The sequence below is a fragment of the Haliaeetus leucocephalus genome, unplaced genomic scaffold (assembly GCF_000737465.1).
Source record: "Haliaeetus leucocephalus isolate CR32 unplaced genomic scaffold, Haliaeetus_leucocephalus-4.0 Scaffold251, whole genome shotgun sequence".
NCBI lineage: Eukaryota > Metazoa > Chordata > Aves > Accipitriformes > Accipitridae > Haliaeetus > Haliaeetus leucocephalus.
Window position 1 is genome coordinate 74,222 of NW_010972687.1, and position 14,412 is coordinate 88,633.

A 14,412-nucleotide genomic window follows, 5' to 3' on the forward strand; every position below is an offset into this window, starting at 1 on the left:
CTTCATCTGTTAGTTCTCTAAATGTTTTCCTTTTTCTGAGGCTACTTTTGTAATAGTGGTCTTATGGTGCTTGGTCAGTAGTTCTCAAATGCTGTGAAAAGGAGTAATACTATTGACATATTTAATGTATACCTCATTTTTTTTTAGTAGAACAGTAGAGAACACTGATGGCTAGCAGAAGAGCCTACATCTGGGAACTAACACTGCTTACAAAATTACTCATTGTAATACTGATCACTTAGCATAATTACCATGACACAAACAATTTTTAAAACAATTCAGCAAACTGGAGAGGGCAGCAACATTATACGCCTTGTTTGAAACATCTATTGTTTCCCATCTAAACTTGTCTGTCTTTCCGTAACCTGAACTCCCCCCCCCCCCCAAAAGTTTGTAATTAATAACTGTTTAAAAAACTTTATTTGTTCCTCTGTCTGTTTATTCTACCCCCAGCGAAACAGCCTCTGCTGGCTATCTCCTTTGGTAGGGACCATGAATCTTGTCTTTGTTCTATGACTGCCAACAGTACAATTTACGTAAGAGACAATCTGGGATAGAGAGGGACATAACTCTCAACAACTTTTCCTGATCTTTAAATGGGAGTTTAAAAAAAAATCTCAATAGCAAAATGGTCTGGAACATGTTTGATTGGCTACAATTGTAAATAGCGGTGTGCAATTTAAAATACCATCCCCTAAGGGGCCACAACATGATGCAGCTTGCCCTTAGTCTTTCCTTGCCCTGCCAATGACATCAGCCGTTGGGCAAAGTTAATCTCTTCCTGATAGCCTTCACTTCTGCCCCTCCCATGCTTCCTTTTCTATTTTGAATGCTCTTCCAGGTATTTTGGCAAGCCTCCGCCTTCCTTCCCAGGTCTCCCACACATTCCAGAGCTGGTTAGCAAAATCACGGAGTTCAACCATTAACCAGAAACTAGAAGTAACCACACACAAACTTCCCTGCGAATTCCCCTTCATTTGGCTACCACCTCTTCAGGACAGGTCTTTATCCCATTTATTGAAGCTGCTTAAAGTCTTTAGGAATTTTAAGGAAACAAGATGGGATAATTTCATCACATGGAACAGTCTTGCAGGGAAGAGGTAATGTTTCCTAAAAATTATCACAAGTGGAAAGGAAAATGAACCAACAAACACCAGACAAGCATTTAGGCACGTTAACTCCTGTCAAGCAAATGTAGTATTTTGTGACCAATACAGACAGCGAGCAGTTGCTGTAAGCTTCACTACGTGAATCAATGGAGACTTCCGAAGAACTCACTGGCACACAGGAAACAATGAACTTCAGCAAGGTTGGACATGCTAGGACATTCAGACTGTAGGCCGGAAGCAGAAAAAAACAATCATGAAAAAGAATGATTAGCTTTTGGTGAAACTCTGATATACGTAAAAAACCCCCAATGCACCCACTTTCTCTGCTGAGTCTGAGCATTCAGTACAGCTACAAATCCCAATACTTTTCTTTCAAAAGTACTCTGTATGTTTTCCTTCACTGAAGATGGAGCAACTGTCTTGTGGCAAAAATGCTGCCAGTAATGCAACGGCTCGTACCCATACTAACTGTCCGCAGTGCATATCAAAGGATTTTCCTTCAGCTATTTCTTTTGGGAGGTAAAGCAAGAAATGATTGATGTGATGTGAGGTATGTAACCATAGAACTTACTCAAGTAAGTTACAGAAGTAAAAAAATAGTATGGAAGAGTTACTTGTCTTGGGGCAATATGCAAAGTCTGACATTAGGATCAGAGCTCGTCCTGTGCCTCCACTGTACAAGCATGATGGCTGATGGGGTCCTTGCCCTTACTTACACTTTGATGCAAGTATTAGAGCAAAAAATGAGTCACATCCTATGATTCATTTTGTACACTGAGATAAAACTCATTCTAACTTGCTGATGCTATTTATCTTCACTGGTTAGATTAAATCCATTTGTTACTCAGATACCTAAAATCAGGAAACTGTTTGCATAAATAGCAGTAGCATTATGGGTGAAGGGCAAGGCATGTCAAATGTGAAAGTTGAAATGCTCTTATAAAATCCACCCTGACTGGCCAAATTTTGAACAGAATCTTTCCAGTCAGTGTTTTAAGAAACACAAAGAATTCCAAACAATACGCTTGTCTGTGGTCTTTAGCTTTATCATCATAGCCTGAAATCACACCTTTACATAATGAATTAGGAATTCTACATGCAACTTTATTTTGGTATAAACATTTGCACAAGATGCAAGGGAATGAAGACTGAACCTCCAAATATGAATCAGATGCATGTTAGTGAGTATGTTGCATGCAAATTACTTAAGAAAATATTTTTTTGAAAAGTCAATCAGAAAAATAATGACATAAGCTATACATGATCGGGCAAAGGAAGAACCAGGAGGAAGTATCCTGGATTGAAATATCAAGTTGTTAACATCTGTACAAATGTGTTTAAATAGCTATTTGAATGACTAGGAGATTGAGCTAAATACTATCATTTTCCATATGCTGTAAATTATTTTCAGTATTCTAAATTCAAAACAGTAAAAAGATGTTCTATTTTTAGCTTTCCTTTGTTAAAAAAACCCAAACATCTTTTACTCTTGTACTCATATGAGTTGGTAGTCATTGTATTTACCTGATACAGTAGAGTTGAAATTTCAGATAATTGTTGTATTTTTTATTTTGCTTGAAAAACATGCAAACAGCGTGCACAATTAACCAAGAGCTGCTTCTAGTACGATGTTATTCTCTATTTAATAGTGAAAAATGGCAGGTAACAATGCTTATACTTTAAATGCAATTACTGGGCAACAATACTGTATAGCTATTGTTTTTCAGTGACAAAATTAATCACATCTGAATGATTCTAGCTAGCCAGAGAATCATGCCAAACTAAACACAAACGTCAGAGGAACCGAGAAGAAAAATAGTTTGCACTGAACATCTTTTCATATATTGATAAACAATTTATAAGAGTATGGTATAACTGTTTCCTCAAGAATTAGTCAACAACTTTGTGCTTCCATTTTATAGGCAATTAAATCCCACCAGTGGTAATAACACAACAGTGCAAGTGTTGAAGCATTCTTCTTGCAGTTCACGATTTCTTTTAAAGCTTTTTGGTTTAAGATCCAGAGTATATAATTTATTTCATTCTCATTTTTTAACAGACTGAAAAAGACAGCTTCATCAGCCTAAGTACCATACTCAATTCTAAGAAGCAAAAAGGCAAAAGTTTTTGCGTCAGCAAGGTACTAAGGGAAGCCTTGTTGTATCATAGTGAAAAAAGATAATCTAAGCTCACTTACTTAAGAAATGCAGCAGAACAAAATTATTGCAAATTTTGCTCAACTAAAAGAAAAAAGGTCAATAAATTATGCATTTTTACTGTTTGAAGAACAAAAGGGATCAGAAAGAGAAATCCACAGTAACAGAATGAAGTGTTTGCAGAGATATTGCTGCACAACTTAAACATCACATACCAGCCTTTCCAGTTCCATATGATGATTACAGCCACACAGACCTCTAAGTAATTTAAAGTTTAGCTCAAAAAAAAAAAAAATCCTAACGTGAAAGAAACTAGAATTTAGAATTTGGAGAAAAGTGCAAGTTCTGAAATATTATTACATGCATGATACAAAATGAAAAGTTTCTACCTGCCACAGTAATTCATTTATGACATGTTTAATTTGGCTGTGATGCATTATTCACTCACAATAGCCACAAATTTTACTGCAATGCATTAACAAGATCATGACTTATGTCAATGCGATTCACAGGCATTTCTTTTTTGGGGTGAATGTCTCACCGAAAGAAGTTTAGCATCTGTGCGATAGTCAGAAGTCACAGCTGGGTCAGTCCAAACAAGACTACAGTCAGTAAGAATTCATGACTGACTTCTGCAGTAAGAAAGTAAGAAATGCAGTGACAGGAAGGGCAACCTCAACCACCTGTACTACATGGACACAGATTCAAGCGGTGACACAGAAATCCAAAGACTGAGCACTAGAGAAAAATACATTATTTTCAGTTTTGTTGCACAACATAGTGATGTCAAGAAAAACAACAACAGAATTAAGCTCAGGTACTTCAGAAACCTAAGAAGGGCTTGGCTTGTGGTTAAAGTCTTTAAACTTCCATGAGGTAGAATATCATCAAGTATCTTCTTTCCCAGAATATATTAAGCAGGACAAATCCAATTTAGTTTTTAACGCTGTTGAAAATTCTTTTGATAGTAGTTCATGAAGGGATACTCTGTCATGAGAATACACCCAATTCCGTCCAGTCCAGTCATAGCGCTTGGGCCCACTAGAAAACAAAACACACTCTGTGTAAGTACAGATTATTCATGAGTTGCTGCTGGAAGCCTGTATTTATAAAGTACCCCGGAGAGTGCCCAGGAAAAGGAACAGACAGCATGGAGAAGGACTGGTGGGCAGTCTGAGGAATTGGAGCAGAAAAGGCCAGATCTGCCAGGAACCGCTGAGCCATCCAACAGATATATCTGAAAGGTGACAAGACGTATCAGTCACTCCCAGTGGACACAATCTTCTTCCCTTCTTGCTTTTGGCAGTGATTTCCTCAATTTCTTCTGTTGCCCCCTTCTTCCCTCACCTGTATAATTTTCTTGCACACAAATATTACAAGGGATATCTGTATAATACTGAATTAATGCTATTGATTAGTTCTTGCAGCAGTCACATGCAGATAGTCTAAGCACAGCACAACACAGCTTACCACTCTCACTTTCTTTTTAGATGCAACAAAAGAATTTACCAGCTGAAAGCAAGTATATTGGCATGTGGGAGATTTGTATTTAAAATGCTATTTTCCTCTGTGCTATCGTATAGTTGTTGGCTTGATTCTTCAGTCCTACAATAAGCATCAAGAAGGAAACTTGAACACCTGGACTCCACTCCAGACCTTACTATCCACTCAATTCTCCACATCTGAGAAAGGAGAGTGATTGAAAAGTACTCACTACTGTTAACGTCAGCTAGAAAGACTAAGAAAAGAAAAAGGAATTAACTGGTCGACTGGGATAAACAAACAAACCATCAGCCTTATCCCTGAACTCACAGGACAAAATGCCTTGGAACTCAGATAATCCACACACAAGGTCTGCTAGAAAACAGTCTTTCCTACATACACACATGAACAATCTGCAGGTTCTCTACAAAAATAAACACTAATCTGAACTTTGAATAACCTGAATTACTCGCAATATTGAAATGAAGAACTTTACAACCACTAATCAAACTATGAAAAGTCACAAACACAAATCAAAGCCACTTCCACTGAAATCTCACTAGCTGTATGTGAACTGGTAACTATTTGGAATGGAGATTATGTGCTCCAGTTACTTTACTATGCATTTCTCACTTCTTTGTCTTTGCAGTGCAAGCGTATGTTTATACTGTCTTGCACCTAGAGAATGACAGAATGGGATGCAGCCACTCATGAAAATCAGGCTAAGACAGGCCATTTAATCAACAAGGACAAAGAAAAGAACCGTCTAAGTTACTTGAACTGTTTTTAAATGTTACATAGTAAATATCAGTGATACAGTTAGCATATGAAACACCTCCATAGTTCTCTGAATCTCTAAAATGCTGTACAAATGTGATTTTTTTTCCATTTAGATTAATAATTTAAGCAAGGATCTTGTGAATTTCATAAAATGCCTACAAAGTTAAATATAGACTAAATATATTTCTCATGGAAAGTCTGCATACATTTTTAAACAGTAAGAGAGAAGAATTAAAATATCACATTAAGGTATTATTAAGAGATGCTGTGTAAGGTTGAAAAATCTTTTCAGTCAAAGGAGGTACATGAAATTACTGCAATTGCACTGCTGGCAGGTTGCACCCACCCCCTCACCCCCCCTTTTTAAATTCTCAACTAAGTAAAGCTTTACAAACACAAGCTTAAATTCACTTTGGTATATAGATGCAAGATAGCAAACAGAAGGTCAAAAAAATACAAGAAAATCTCTCTCTCACATCTTAAGAATTTGTCTCCCTCAGGATATGTTCTTAAAGACTCAAGATTCTACATTTACTGTACAAATTTTCCAAATATAACATTCAATGCAAGTGATCACTGGCAGTAACATTTGCATCTTTCACTTCCTAGCATATTGCACTTAAGAAGTATGTCACTCCAGATCATACAGTATTTGCTGGGGTTGCTTTTCAGAAGTTAAGGAATAAGTCAATATGTAGCATCATATTTCAGGAAATACCACTGTTTACCATAATACCAGTTAAGGAAGCACAAAACTTGATGTTTGTAGGTGAATCATTTTTCATCACAGGTGATGAAAAATACCATCAGAGAATTTTCAAGTTTATCTCTTTCATTGTGTATTTTTATTCACTACTGGAGCAATCAAAAAAAAAAAAAAGTTTAGCAATTTTTCACAAATTCCATATTCTGTAGCATGTATGTCTTGGCTCAAGTAGACTTGGCCCCACACATATAGGAATTCTCTGAATTTTGGTTTTCATAAGTAGTTGAAACCTTTGTGTCAGTGACACAAAAATCTTACAGTCATCTTAAACAGAATCAAGGTTCAGAAATTATGCTTGTTGCAAAATATACAGAATGAATAAATTCTGACACACAGCCTGCATCAGTCTAAACAAAAAGGTTTGTTAGCTTGCTAGTCCTGTGCCTTAGCAAGACATGTACCTGTTAAGTAAATTATTTAATTAATAAAAGGATTCTGGGATAGGAGTTAGTAGAAAAAAATTACTGACCTAGTACACTGTGCACCAGCCAGTACATAAGTACATTAAAGCAAAATTAGAATTTTCTTCAGGTAAATTTTATGTCTATTGTTTCTCTAAAAATCTTAAATTTCATTGTGCTTTCCACCCTCCTCCATCCCCCTGAAACAAACCCTACTACAGAATTCTACTACTGCAAAACCATTCCCGGTTTTGCAATCAATACATTCTTTCTGAACAACATTCAAGATGTACGCCTGCATAGTTACTGGTAGTACTCATACTTTCCAGCTAGCTGGTTCCTTCACCAGTAACACTGACCAACTCTCTCACTTCTTTCCCTGGGACAGCGGCACAGAATACAAATTTTTGGGGGACACAGTTACAACATTTTCCCACATATCTGGCTGCCCTCCCTGCTGAAACCAGTCAGAAAACCTCAAACGGACTGAAACACAGCATTAGAGAAGGCAGAGGGAACAGCTAGCTGAGGCTTCCATAAAGCACAGATGCTTGAGAAAAACAACCAGTGGGAGAGCACATAAACATATAAAGCAGGAAATCCCACAAGTTTAAAGGGGAAGGAGCCACCCTGTTTAAATACAAAGAGATGTTTAGATCATAACATCATCGTCACTTCTTTTCCAACAGAAGCTTTGTTGTTTTTTTTTTTTTCTAATCATGGCTGTTTATTTTTTCTATGAGTAGGCTATATTCTGTAGACAGTCGTTTTGGATCAGAACAGGGTATGAAAGTTCTGTATCACACATTTCCTGGATTAGGTATGTCAGTATATTGCACTGTATCTCAAACCTCTATAACAAATTATTATAGAACATTTAGATTATATCATGTTCTCAGAATATACTGAGTTAAACGGTTACTTGAAAAGGATATTACATAGCCCATGCCTTGCTATAAAAAAGGGGAAGTACCTTTCCACCCAATCTGCAGACACTACATAATTAACTTACACATAACTTACCTAGTGGGTGAGGACAGCCAAATCTGCCGGTTTGGTGTTTGCTTATTGATTACATATGTTCCCATGTCTCCGCCTAATTTAACTGTTAGAACTCCACTCTTAAAACAGAAAGAAAATAAAGAGAGAAATTAAAAATATGTATCCTGTTACTTGACAAGAATTACATCATCTGCTGTAGATAAATAGAAACTTACATATCTGTATCACATTCCAGCTATTTCCCAAACAGTAATAAATTGGAAGAATGATCATTAGGTATCAAAAACTTGTGTTAATACCTAGGACAACCTGCATATCTTTGAGTCTGATCTAGACTTTAAACCTTCTCAGAGGTCAGAGTTTGATTCAGTGTGTTTGCACCATTCACAATGGCACTACTTAAATAATCCTCTTGAGCTTTGACCTGTCATCTTGAAAGGACTGCTAGTTCATTTTGCAATGCTTAAAATATCATCCAACAACAACTTTTTCTATTCATGAACAATACAGGATCGGTGTGGTTCAAAGTCAAGAAGCTTTATGTGTTATTGCTAGATTCCTGAGCCATGCAATTTTACCTAACTTTTCTTAAGTAACTGTAACAGTTTTCCTGTGAATAAACACAATTCTTTCTCCAATAATTCTGATGAAGTACTTAGATCCTGAATTGTTCCTCAAAAATATTCCACTTCTAAACTGCATGAGGTCTGGTTTGTTTTAGTTATGTGCCAGCTTTAGACCATTATCCTAGTAAGGATTTATTTTCTCTTTCTTACTCACATTTCTTACTGACAACACAATTCATATTTCTCTGACATTTTCACAAGCGCATTTGAAAAGCATATGTAGCTCTGACAAAAATATTTCTGTCCTAACTTGAAGAATAAAAGAACAACACTACTTGGACTAGAGTTAAACTACAGATGACCTGAATTACGCTAATTGAAAAGGGTATCTCTACAGAATACAGTTTGAAGATTCAGCTAATAGGTTATTCATATTTAATCTACAGTTTCTCAAATAATTCATCCCCTATAGCACGATAAAGCTTCTTTAGGGGAATCATACTTTTCATGCTTTAGTAAGAAGGTACTACTAGAGCTACTATCATTGCTAGGGCTATTTTTTATGTATAAACGCTTAGTGTGGGGAAAAACCACTTTCATTTATGAGTACCTACAGCCTGGAAACTTACTCTGTGGCACAGGCAGTAGCTTGGAGCTTCATTCCCCTACAAAGTAACTCAGATATGGTTTCTGACATATCTCAAGGATCACCAGCCATGAAATAACACTCTCAAGGTCTGATTTTTTTACCTTATTTTCCATGCTGTTTCTATGCTTGATAAGGGATTTATAGCTGTGATCAATAAAACAAAAATAAAAGGCTCCCCTGGTTAATATTGCCATCAGGTAGTCCTACCAGTTGTTTTAATTGGATATTGGTTTAGTGCAAAGAAGGACAAGAACAAGCTACTTCTCTTGTTGTCAGAATTCAAACTTTTCTGTATCTCAGCAGTTTTAGATGTGTAGAGATACAGCAGAGTAAGAGCAGGTTGGCGAATTAGGCCTGAATAGGGCTATAAAGGTTTCACTATTGTTCTACGTGCTTTTTAGTGCAATATTAAGTATTCAGCATGATGTTCTGATGTTATGCTGTATGCTATAGAAACACTCTAAGTAAGTAGGTTTCCAAAGCGTTAACAAAAAATGTATACTGTTGTGTGTCAGCTGTTGGTGAGTGTTGTTGCTCTGTCATTGCAAATTAAATAAAGGTTAACTTCTAATGCTGTGTTTAAAACATTTTCCAAGAAATTCTGCAATACTTTTGAAATACTAGAAAATACAACTTGAGTTTTTAAGATCTTAAATTGCAAGATTTTTTTTACCATATTTTAATTTTTGTACTACTAGATGAATTTTTGTTAGCTCCTGGTAACAAGGATATTCTTCGAAAGATTTTTTTCCCTGGATACGAAGATATAAATTGCATGAAGAAATCAAGCTTTTAACAATTCACAAGCATAATGGACCTTTATCATGTTCGCCACCTTGTGGCTTGCTATAGCACTAGCCTTGTTTGTTTGGAATTAACTGGTAAACTTGGGACTATTTAACCTTTCGGTCTTAACAGAAACGACAACATATTGTTATGTCATCATACAGTCACTGCAACAAAGGAGTACTGGTAAAAATTAGATGGATGTAAAAAGAATTACTTCTGAGCCTCACAGTGAGTCAATGTCAAACACAATCCACAGTGGCTGGAGATAAAATTCTGTTAAGATGACTCATCACCTTCATATAATGAAGTGCTTAAGAATATTAAAGAGGTAAATTATAATCTTTTTACTAATTCTTGTCCTAAGCTCTTTAAATCAGGCTAATAGGTGCTGATATGTTAAGACATACTGAATAATAACGGTTAAACATTTCTTTGCTTTTCACCAGAAAAACAATTAGGTATAACTTTAACTACATACTTAAAGCAACAATTAGTATTTGCTAAGGGCAACAACAGAATCCTACTAACAATAGGTTATTTTCTATCCTAGCTATAAGAAATAAAGAATGAACATTATGATGACAAAGTTAGAGGACCAAGTCTGAAAACTACAGGGTTGGCTGGGTTTTTGCACAGTGCAACCCAAACCATCTACTTCAATGTCCCTGAGCATAAAACTTTAACTGACAGGGCTAGTAGAAAGCAGCCTCCTTGTGGGAAGACATGAAGAGGGAGCAGCAATTATGTGACCTCAAAAAATGCAGTAGTGAAAGACCTGTGCTGCAGACAGCAGTGTAGGGAGAAACTGCACTCTCCTCCAAGTCACATAGAGAGCTGTAACATACAAACCACTTCATGAATTGTATAAAAAACTAATAAATTCCCTATACAAATAGAATGGACATTTTTAATCTGAGTCTGTCACTCCTGTACAAGAATTTGAGTGGCTGACCTATTAAAGGATCCAATTATTGGGCTAGCAGCCACCCAATGTCTCCTGTGTCAATAGCCTTCTCCCCATGTAGGCTCTGGTCTCACTTTTACAACCACCTATCCAAACATTGCATCACCTTGTTGCTTCTCTCCATCCACCACAGGCTCTCATCAGTAAAGCCAGGACAAACGTACTCTACCTGGTTAAGACAAATGCTGCTTCTCAGTATTCAGAGCAATCAAAGAAACTGCTCTACCAATTACACATGATGTACATGTACTATGCCACGTAGGCCTGTCCTACTATTCATCGGGAAGGAAGTGACTGCTGATGTCAGAGGTCTATGCATGTTTAGAAAAACTTATAGACCACTGTGAAATTAGAAACCCGTTTCTGTCTCCTCTTGTGCTGATATATTATTCTATATTATGTCTTTCTCTATACACTAAACATTTTAAACCCTCAAATCATACAACAGCATGTGTAACTTTTTAACAGAACAGTTGCTCCAGTCAGTATAAACAGGCTTATTTTAACAATAAAGCTGCAAAACCTCATTGTATTTTAAGTGTTTGCACTAAGGTGACTAATTTAAAATTCTCCTTCAAAGAAAAAAAAAAATCTACAATAATTACCGTGGTAATAGAATGTTTAAAACATACCCCTAAAGAGACATCATAATCTTCTGGGGTAAAGGGCTTATCTGTCAGGTCCTCAAAGAAATCTGCTAAAGAGTCCAGTGTTTCTTCAGCCAGTTTTTCGTAAGTGGTCTCATCTAAAGAGCTACAAATGACATACAAGCCCATAATTAGGAGGAAAAATATGGAAGACAGTATTTTCCCTATAATAAAAACATACCTAGACCATGACCTTGAAGGAAACAGTGAACGTGAAATGATCATACAGAACAAGTAGTAATTTTTCTTAAGGTAATGTAGGTAACAATCCACCTTATAAATGGAGCTGGAATTTTGAAATTTTGGTAGTACTGATCTCTTAACTGAGGAATATGTACTTCTTTCCTTAGATGTACTGACCCCTGTGTACTAAGACGACAGAGTGAAATTTCCAAAAGAGACATTTTCATAAAAGGACTTTGTGCAAGAATTACTTAGTTTTGAACTGTACAAATAGAGACAAGCATCTCCTGTTTAGAAGCTTATGTCATCTGACTCTAAGAAACACGCTGTAACTATAAGCAGTTTAGAAACATCAATATCACATGCCATTTCTACGTACACCATTTGACTCCTCAACTGGAATCACCAATGCAGCCCAGTAATTAGACATTATTTAAAGTGTGCTTATGAACTAATACATGCAATTACCAACTTCTTCAGAGAGTCTCAAAGCACCCTTGTAGCCATTGTGTAAGGCTTACAGCGCTTGTGAGACTGCTTCTGTTATCCTCTTCAAATAAGTAGAAAAAGTTACTGGGAACAAAGTCTAGATCAGTTTAATTAACCCAATGTAATTAATCACCGAAGTTTTTCCATCCATACCAGTGTCTATTTTTAACTCAGTATGTAGGTGGGTATCTCCAGCCACAGACAATTCAGTGAAATCATTTCAGTTTTTGCTAATGGATATGGCAATACAACAGTTACTATGAACTATGGTGACTCAGTATCTTTCAGCGGATTATATAGAATATAATTTTTTTTTAAAGGTTCTTGCTAGCCAGTTACCAAAATAGACTCTATGCCACTTATGTGAAGGGCACCACAGAAACACCTAAGGGTGTGGAGAATGAAAACCTTAGGATTAGGCAGGATTCATGTACTGGTTCAGGGTGCAGTTCAGGTACTTAACGGTAAGAGACACTTTAGACATCTGCACAATCCTCCACTGGGCTTCCAAGTGCTGCATCAGAAGGGGAGAAGTCTCCGACAGGTACCATATCACATCCTCTGAGCGCAAGCAGAAATTTCATGTACCCTGACATGTGGAATGGTGCTAGACACCTGTGTTTAGGTACATGAATTACTTCCTAAGTGATTTCCCAATTCACCCAAAATGCTTTTTGCTAAAACTGTACTTTTCTTTTACATCATCATATCAATATTACATTGGTTTGACAGTCTTTCCATGACTAGAAATTATTTTAAAATGCAGAGATGGTATTTTGATATGAATATCTCAATATAAAATTTACCTTGTGTCATTCAGAGTTCCTGCATTTCTTAAATTCATGAACTGAACAGTCTTGCTCTTCACCTCTGAAGCACATGGTAATTGCTGTTCAAAGTCACCGTAAGTAAAGTGGAATTAAAAGTTAAAACACAAAAAATTATAAATCACGTGTTTGTCACATAAATTAAATAGATCCTTGAAGACCTTTCCACCCCACCCCCCCCGAAGTGAAATATTCATATTTTGTATCACAGAGCTAATATAGAAAGAATTGTGCAGCTTTAGTCCTTGGATGATTGGCAACATAGAATATTGTTGTCTTCTGGTACAAATCAATGACAAAAAAAGAATTTTATTCATACAATAGTGAACTAGGAAAGAGAAGAACTGTTTTCTCTTCTATTGCTCTGCTACAGAATTACTGAGCAACTTCAGACAATTGGCTTAGGCCAAGATTTTCACAAGTATCCACTACTCAAATGCTTCACTATCAACAGCTCATGTCCCTCTCTTAGAAGTCATGAATATGTTCAACTGAAATAAAGAGAAGCCCTGAATCCTCCTTAATTACAAAAGAGCTAACATCACACTTAACATTACAGAAGATCTCTTCTGTAAAACAAGCTGTTTCTTTTCTAATTTCAGTTTAAAAAAAGCTTTAAAAAACAAATCAAAATTACAGAAAACCTCTATCGACATACTGGCAATAGAAGACAAGGGAGCAAAATGGACAACCCCTTTGAGGGGAAGCAATACATCAACACGTGTAAAAATAAAGTCGATCCCCTCGTCTAACACACTAGCGGAAGCACTTATGCTCTCCACCAGGAAGATAGCAGGCTTGCCATTTTCTTCTTAACCTGGCCTATGAAGGTGTGTATTTCTGGATGAATGGTGAGACAGCATTCTTGATTGCTTTTTTTGTACTTGCACAAGGTTTTGAAAACTAAGAGAGTGAGCTGAAAAGCAAGTGACCTTTAAAAAGGAACTGTGACAGCCAAGCACGCACAAGCAAAACACAAAACCATCTCTCTCCCCATGCGGTTTGACATCTATCCTCAGGCATTACAGATGAACCTGTCTGTTAGTCCAAAGCCGTGACACGGACAGAGCACAGCAAACTCCTGGCACCATCGCGATGACACGGGCTGACACAATACACACACCGATGCCTGCCTGCTTTTGACTGCGCCCTTTAGCACTTCCTTCACACGCACTTAGGATCAGAAGCTGCAAGACCACAAATGCGTTCGGGTTCTGGCCAGACCGAGAGGCCGTACCTGCCTTAGCACTCACTTCATGACTCGAGGCCGCCAGCACGGTGCTGGCGTACATACAGCTGGTACCGCCCCAACACGTTCCAGACCCAGCGCTCGCCAAGGGTGGCGGGCACGCCTCTTCTGCCACCGGAAAAGGCCAGCGGGCGAACAAGCCCGTCGCCCTAGAGCTCGGCAAAGGCTGCGGCGCCCCCCCGCGCGGCAGCCCTCGCCGCTGCCGTGCCGACAGCGCAGCGCGGCTCTAACCTGCGAGGGCGGGCAACCACCCAGGCCGCCGGCCCGGCACTTTCGCCCCCGCTTCCCCCACAGGCGGAAGGCCGAGGCGCGCTCGGGCCGGGAGGGCCGGAGGAGGGAGCGCCGCTGCCGGG

General features: G+C 37.7%; 1 protein-coding gene across 2 annotated transcripts; it reads right to left on the reverse strand.

Annotated features, from left to right (window-relative positions):
* Positions 1–846: 846 nt before the first annotated feature.
* FXN (frataxin) lies at positions 847–14,390 on the reverse strand. 2 transcript variants are annotated; one of them, XM_010568581.1, is made up of 5 exons: positions 12,790–14,390; positions 11,297–11,417; positions 10,771–10,833; positions 7,718–7,815; positions 847–4,306 (listed from the first exon to the last, which is right to left on the reverse strand). In XM_010568581.1, the coding sequence occupies exons 1-5, from the start codon at positions 12,825–12,827 to the stop codon at positions 4,153–4,155; spliced, it is 474 nt and encodes a 157-aa protein (XP_010566883.1). In that variant the 5' UTR covers positions 12,828–14,390; the 3' UTR covers positions 847–4,152. The 2 variants fall into 2 exon arrangements, with proteins under 2 accessions (XP_010566883.1, XP_010566884.1); XM_010568582.1 differs by lacking the exon at positions 847–4,306 and adding an exon at positions 4,607–4,947.
* Between the last annotated feature and the right edge of the window lie 22 nt (positions 14,391–14,412).

What these genes read in the sequence shown, in the direction of transcription:
- FXN (XM_010568581.1), bottom strand. Translation starts at nt 12,827, where the DNA reads ATGAATTTAAGAAATGCAGGAACTCTGAATGACACAAG. An exon ending in GGAACTCTGAATGACACAAG is followed by an intron (nt 11,418 to 12,789) that starts GTAAATTTTATA and finishes TGTCATTTGTAG; the next exon opens with CTCTTTAGATGAGACCACTT. An exon ending in GGATGGAGAGAAGCAACAAG is followed by an intron (nt 7,816 to 10,770) that starts GTGATGCAATGT and finishes TTCTGTTTTAAG; the next exon opens with AGTGGAGTTCTAACAGTTAA.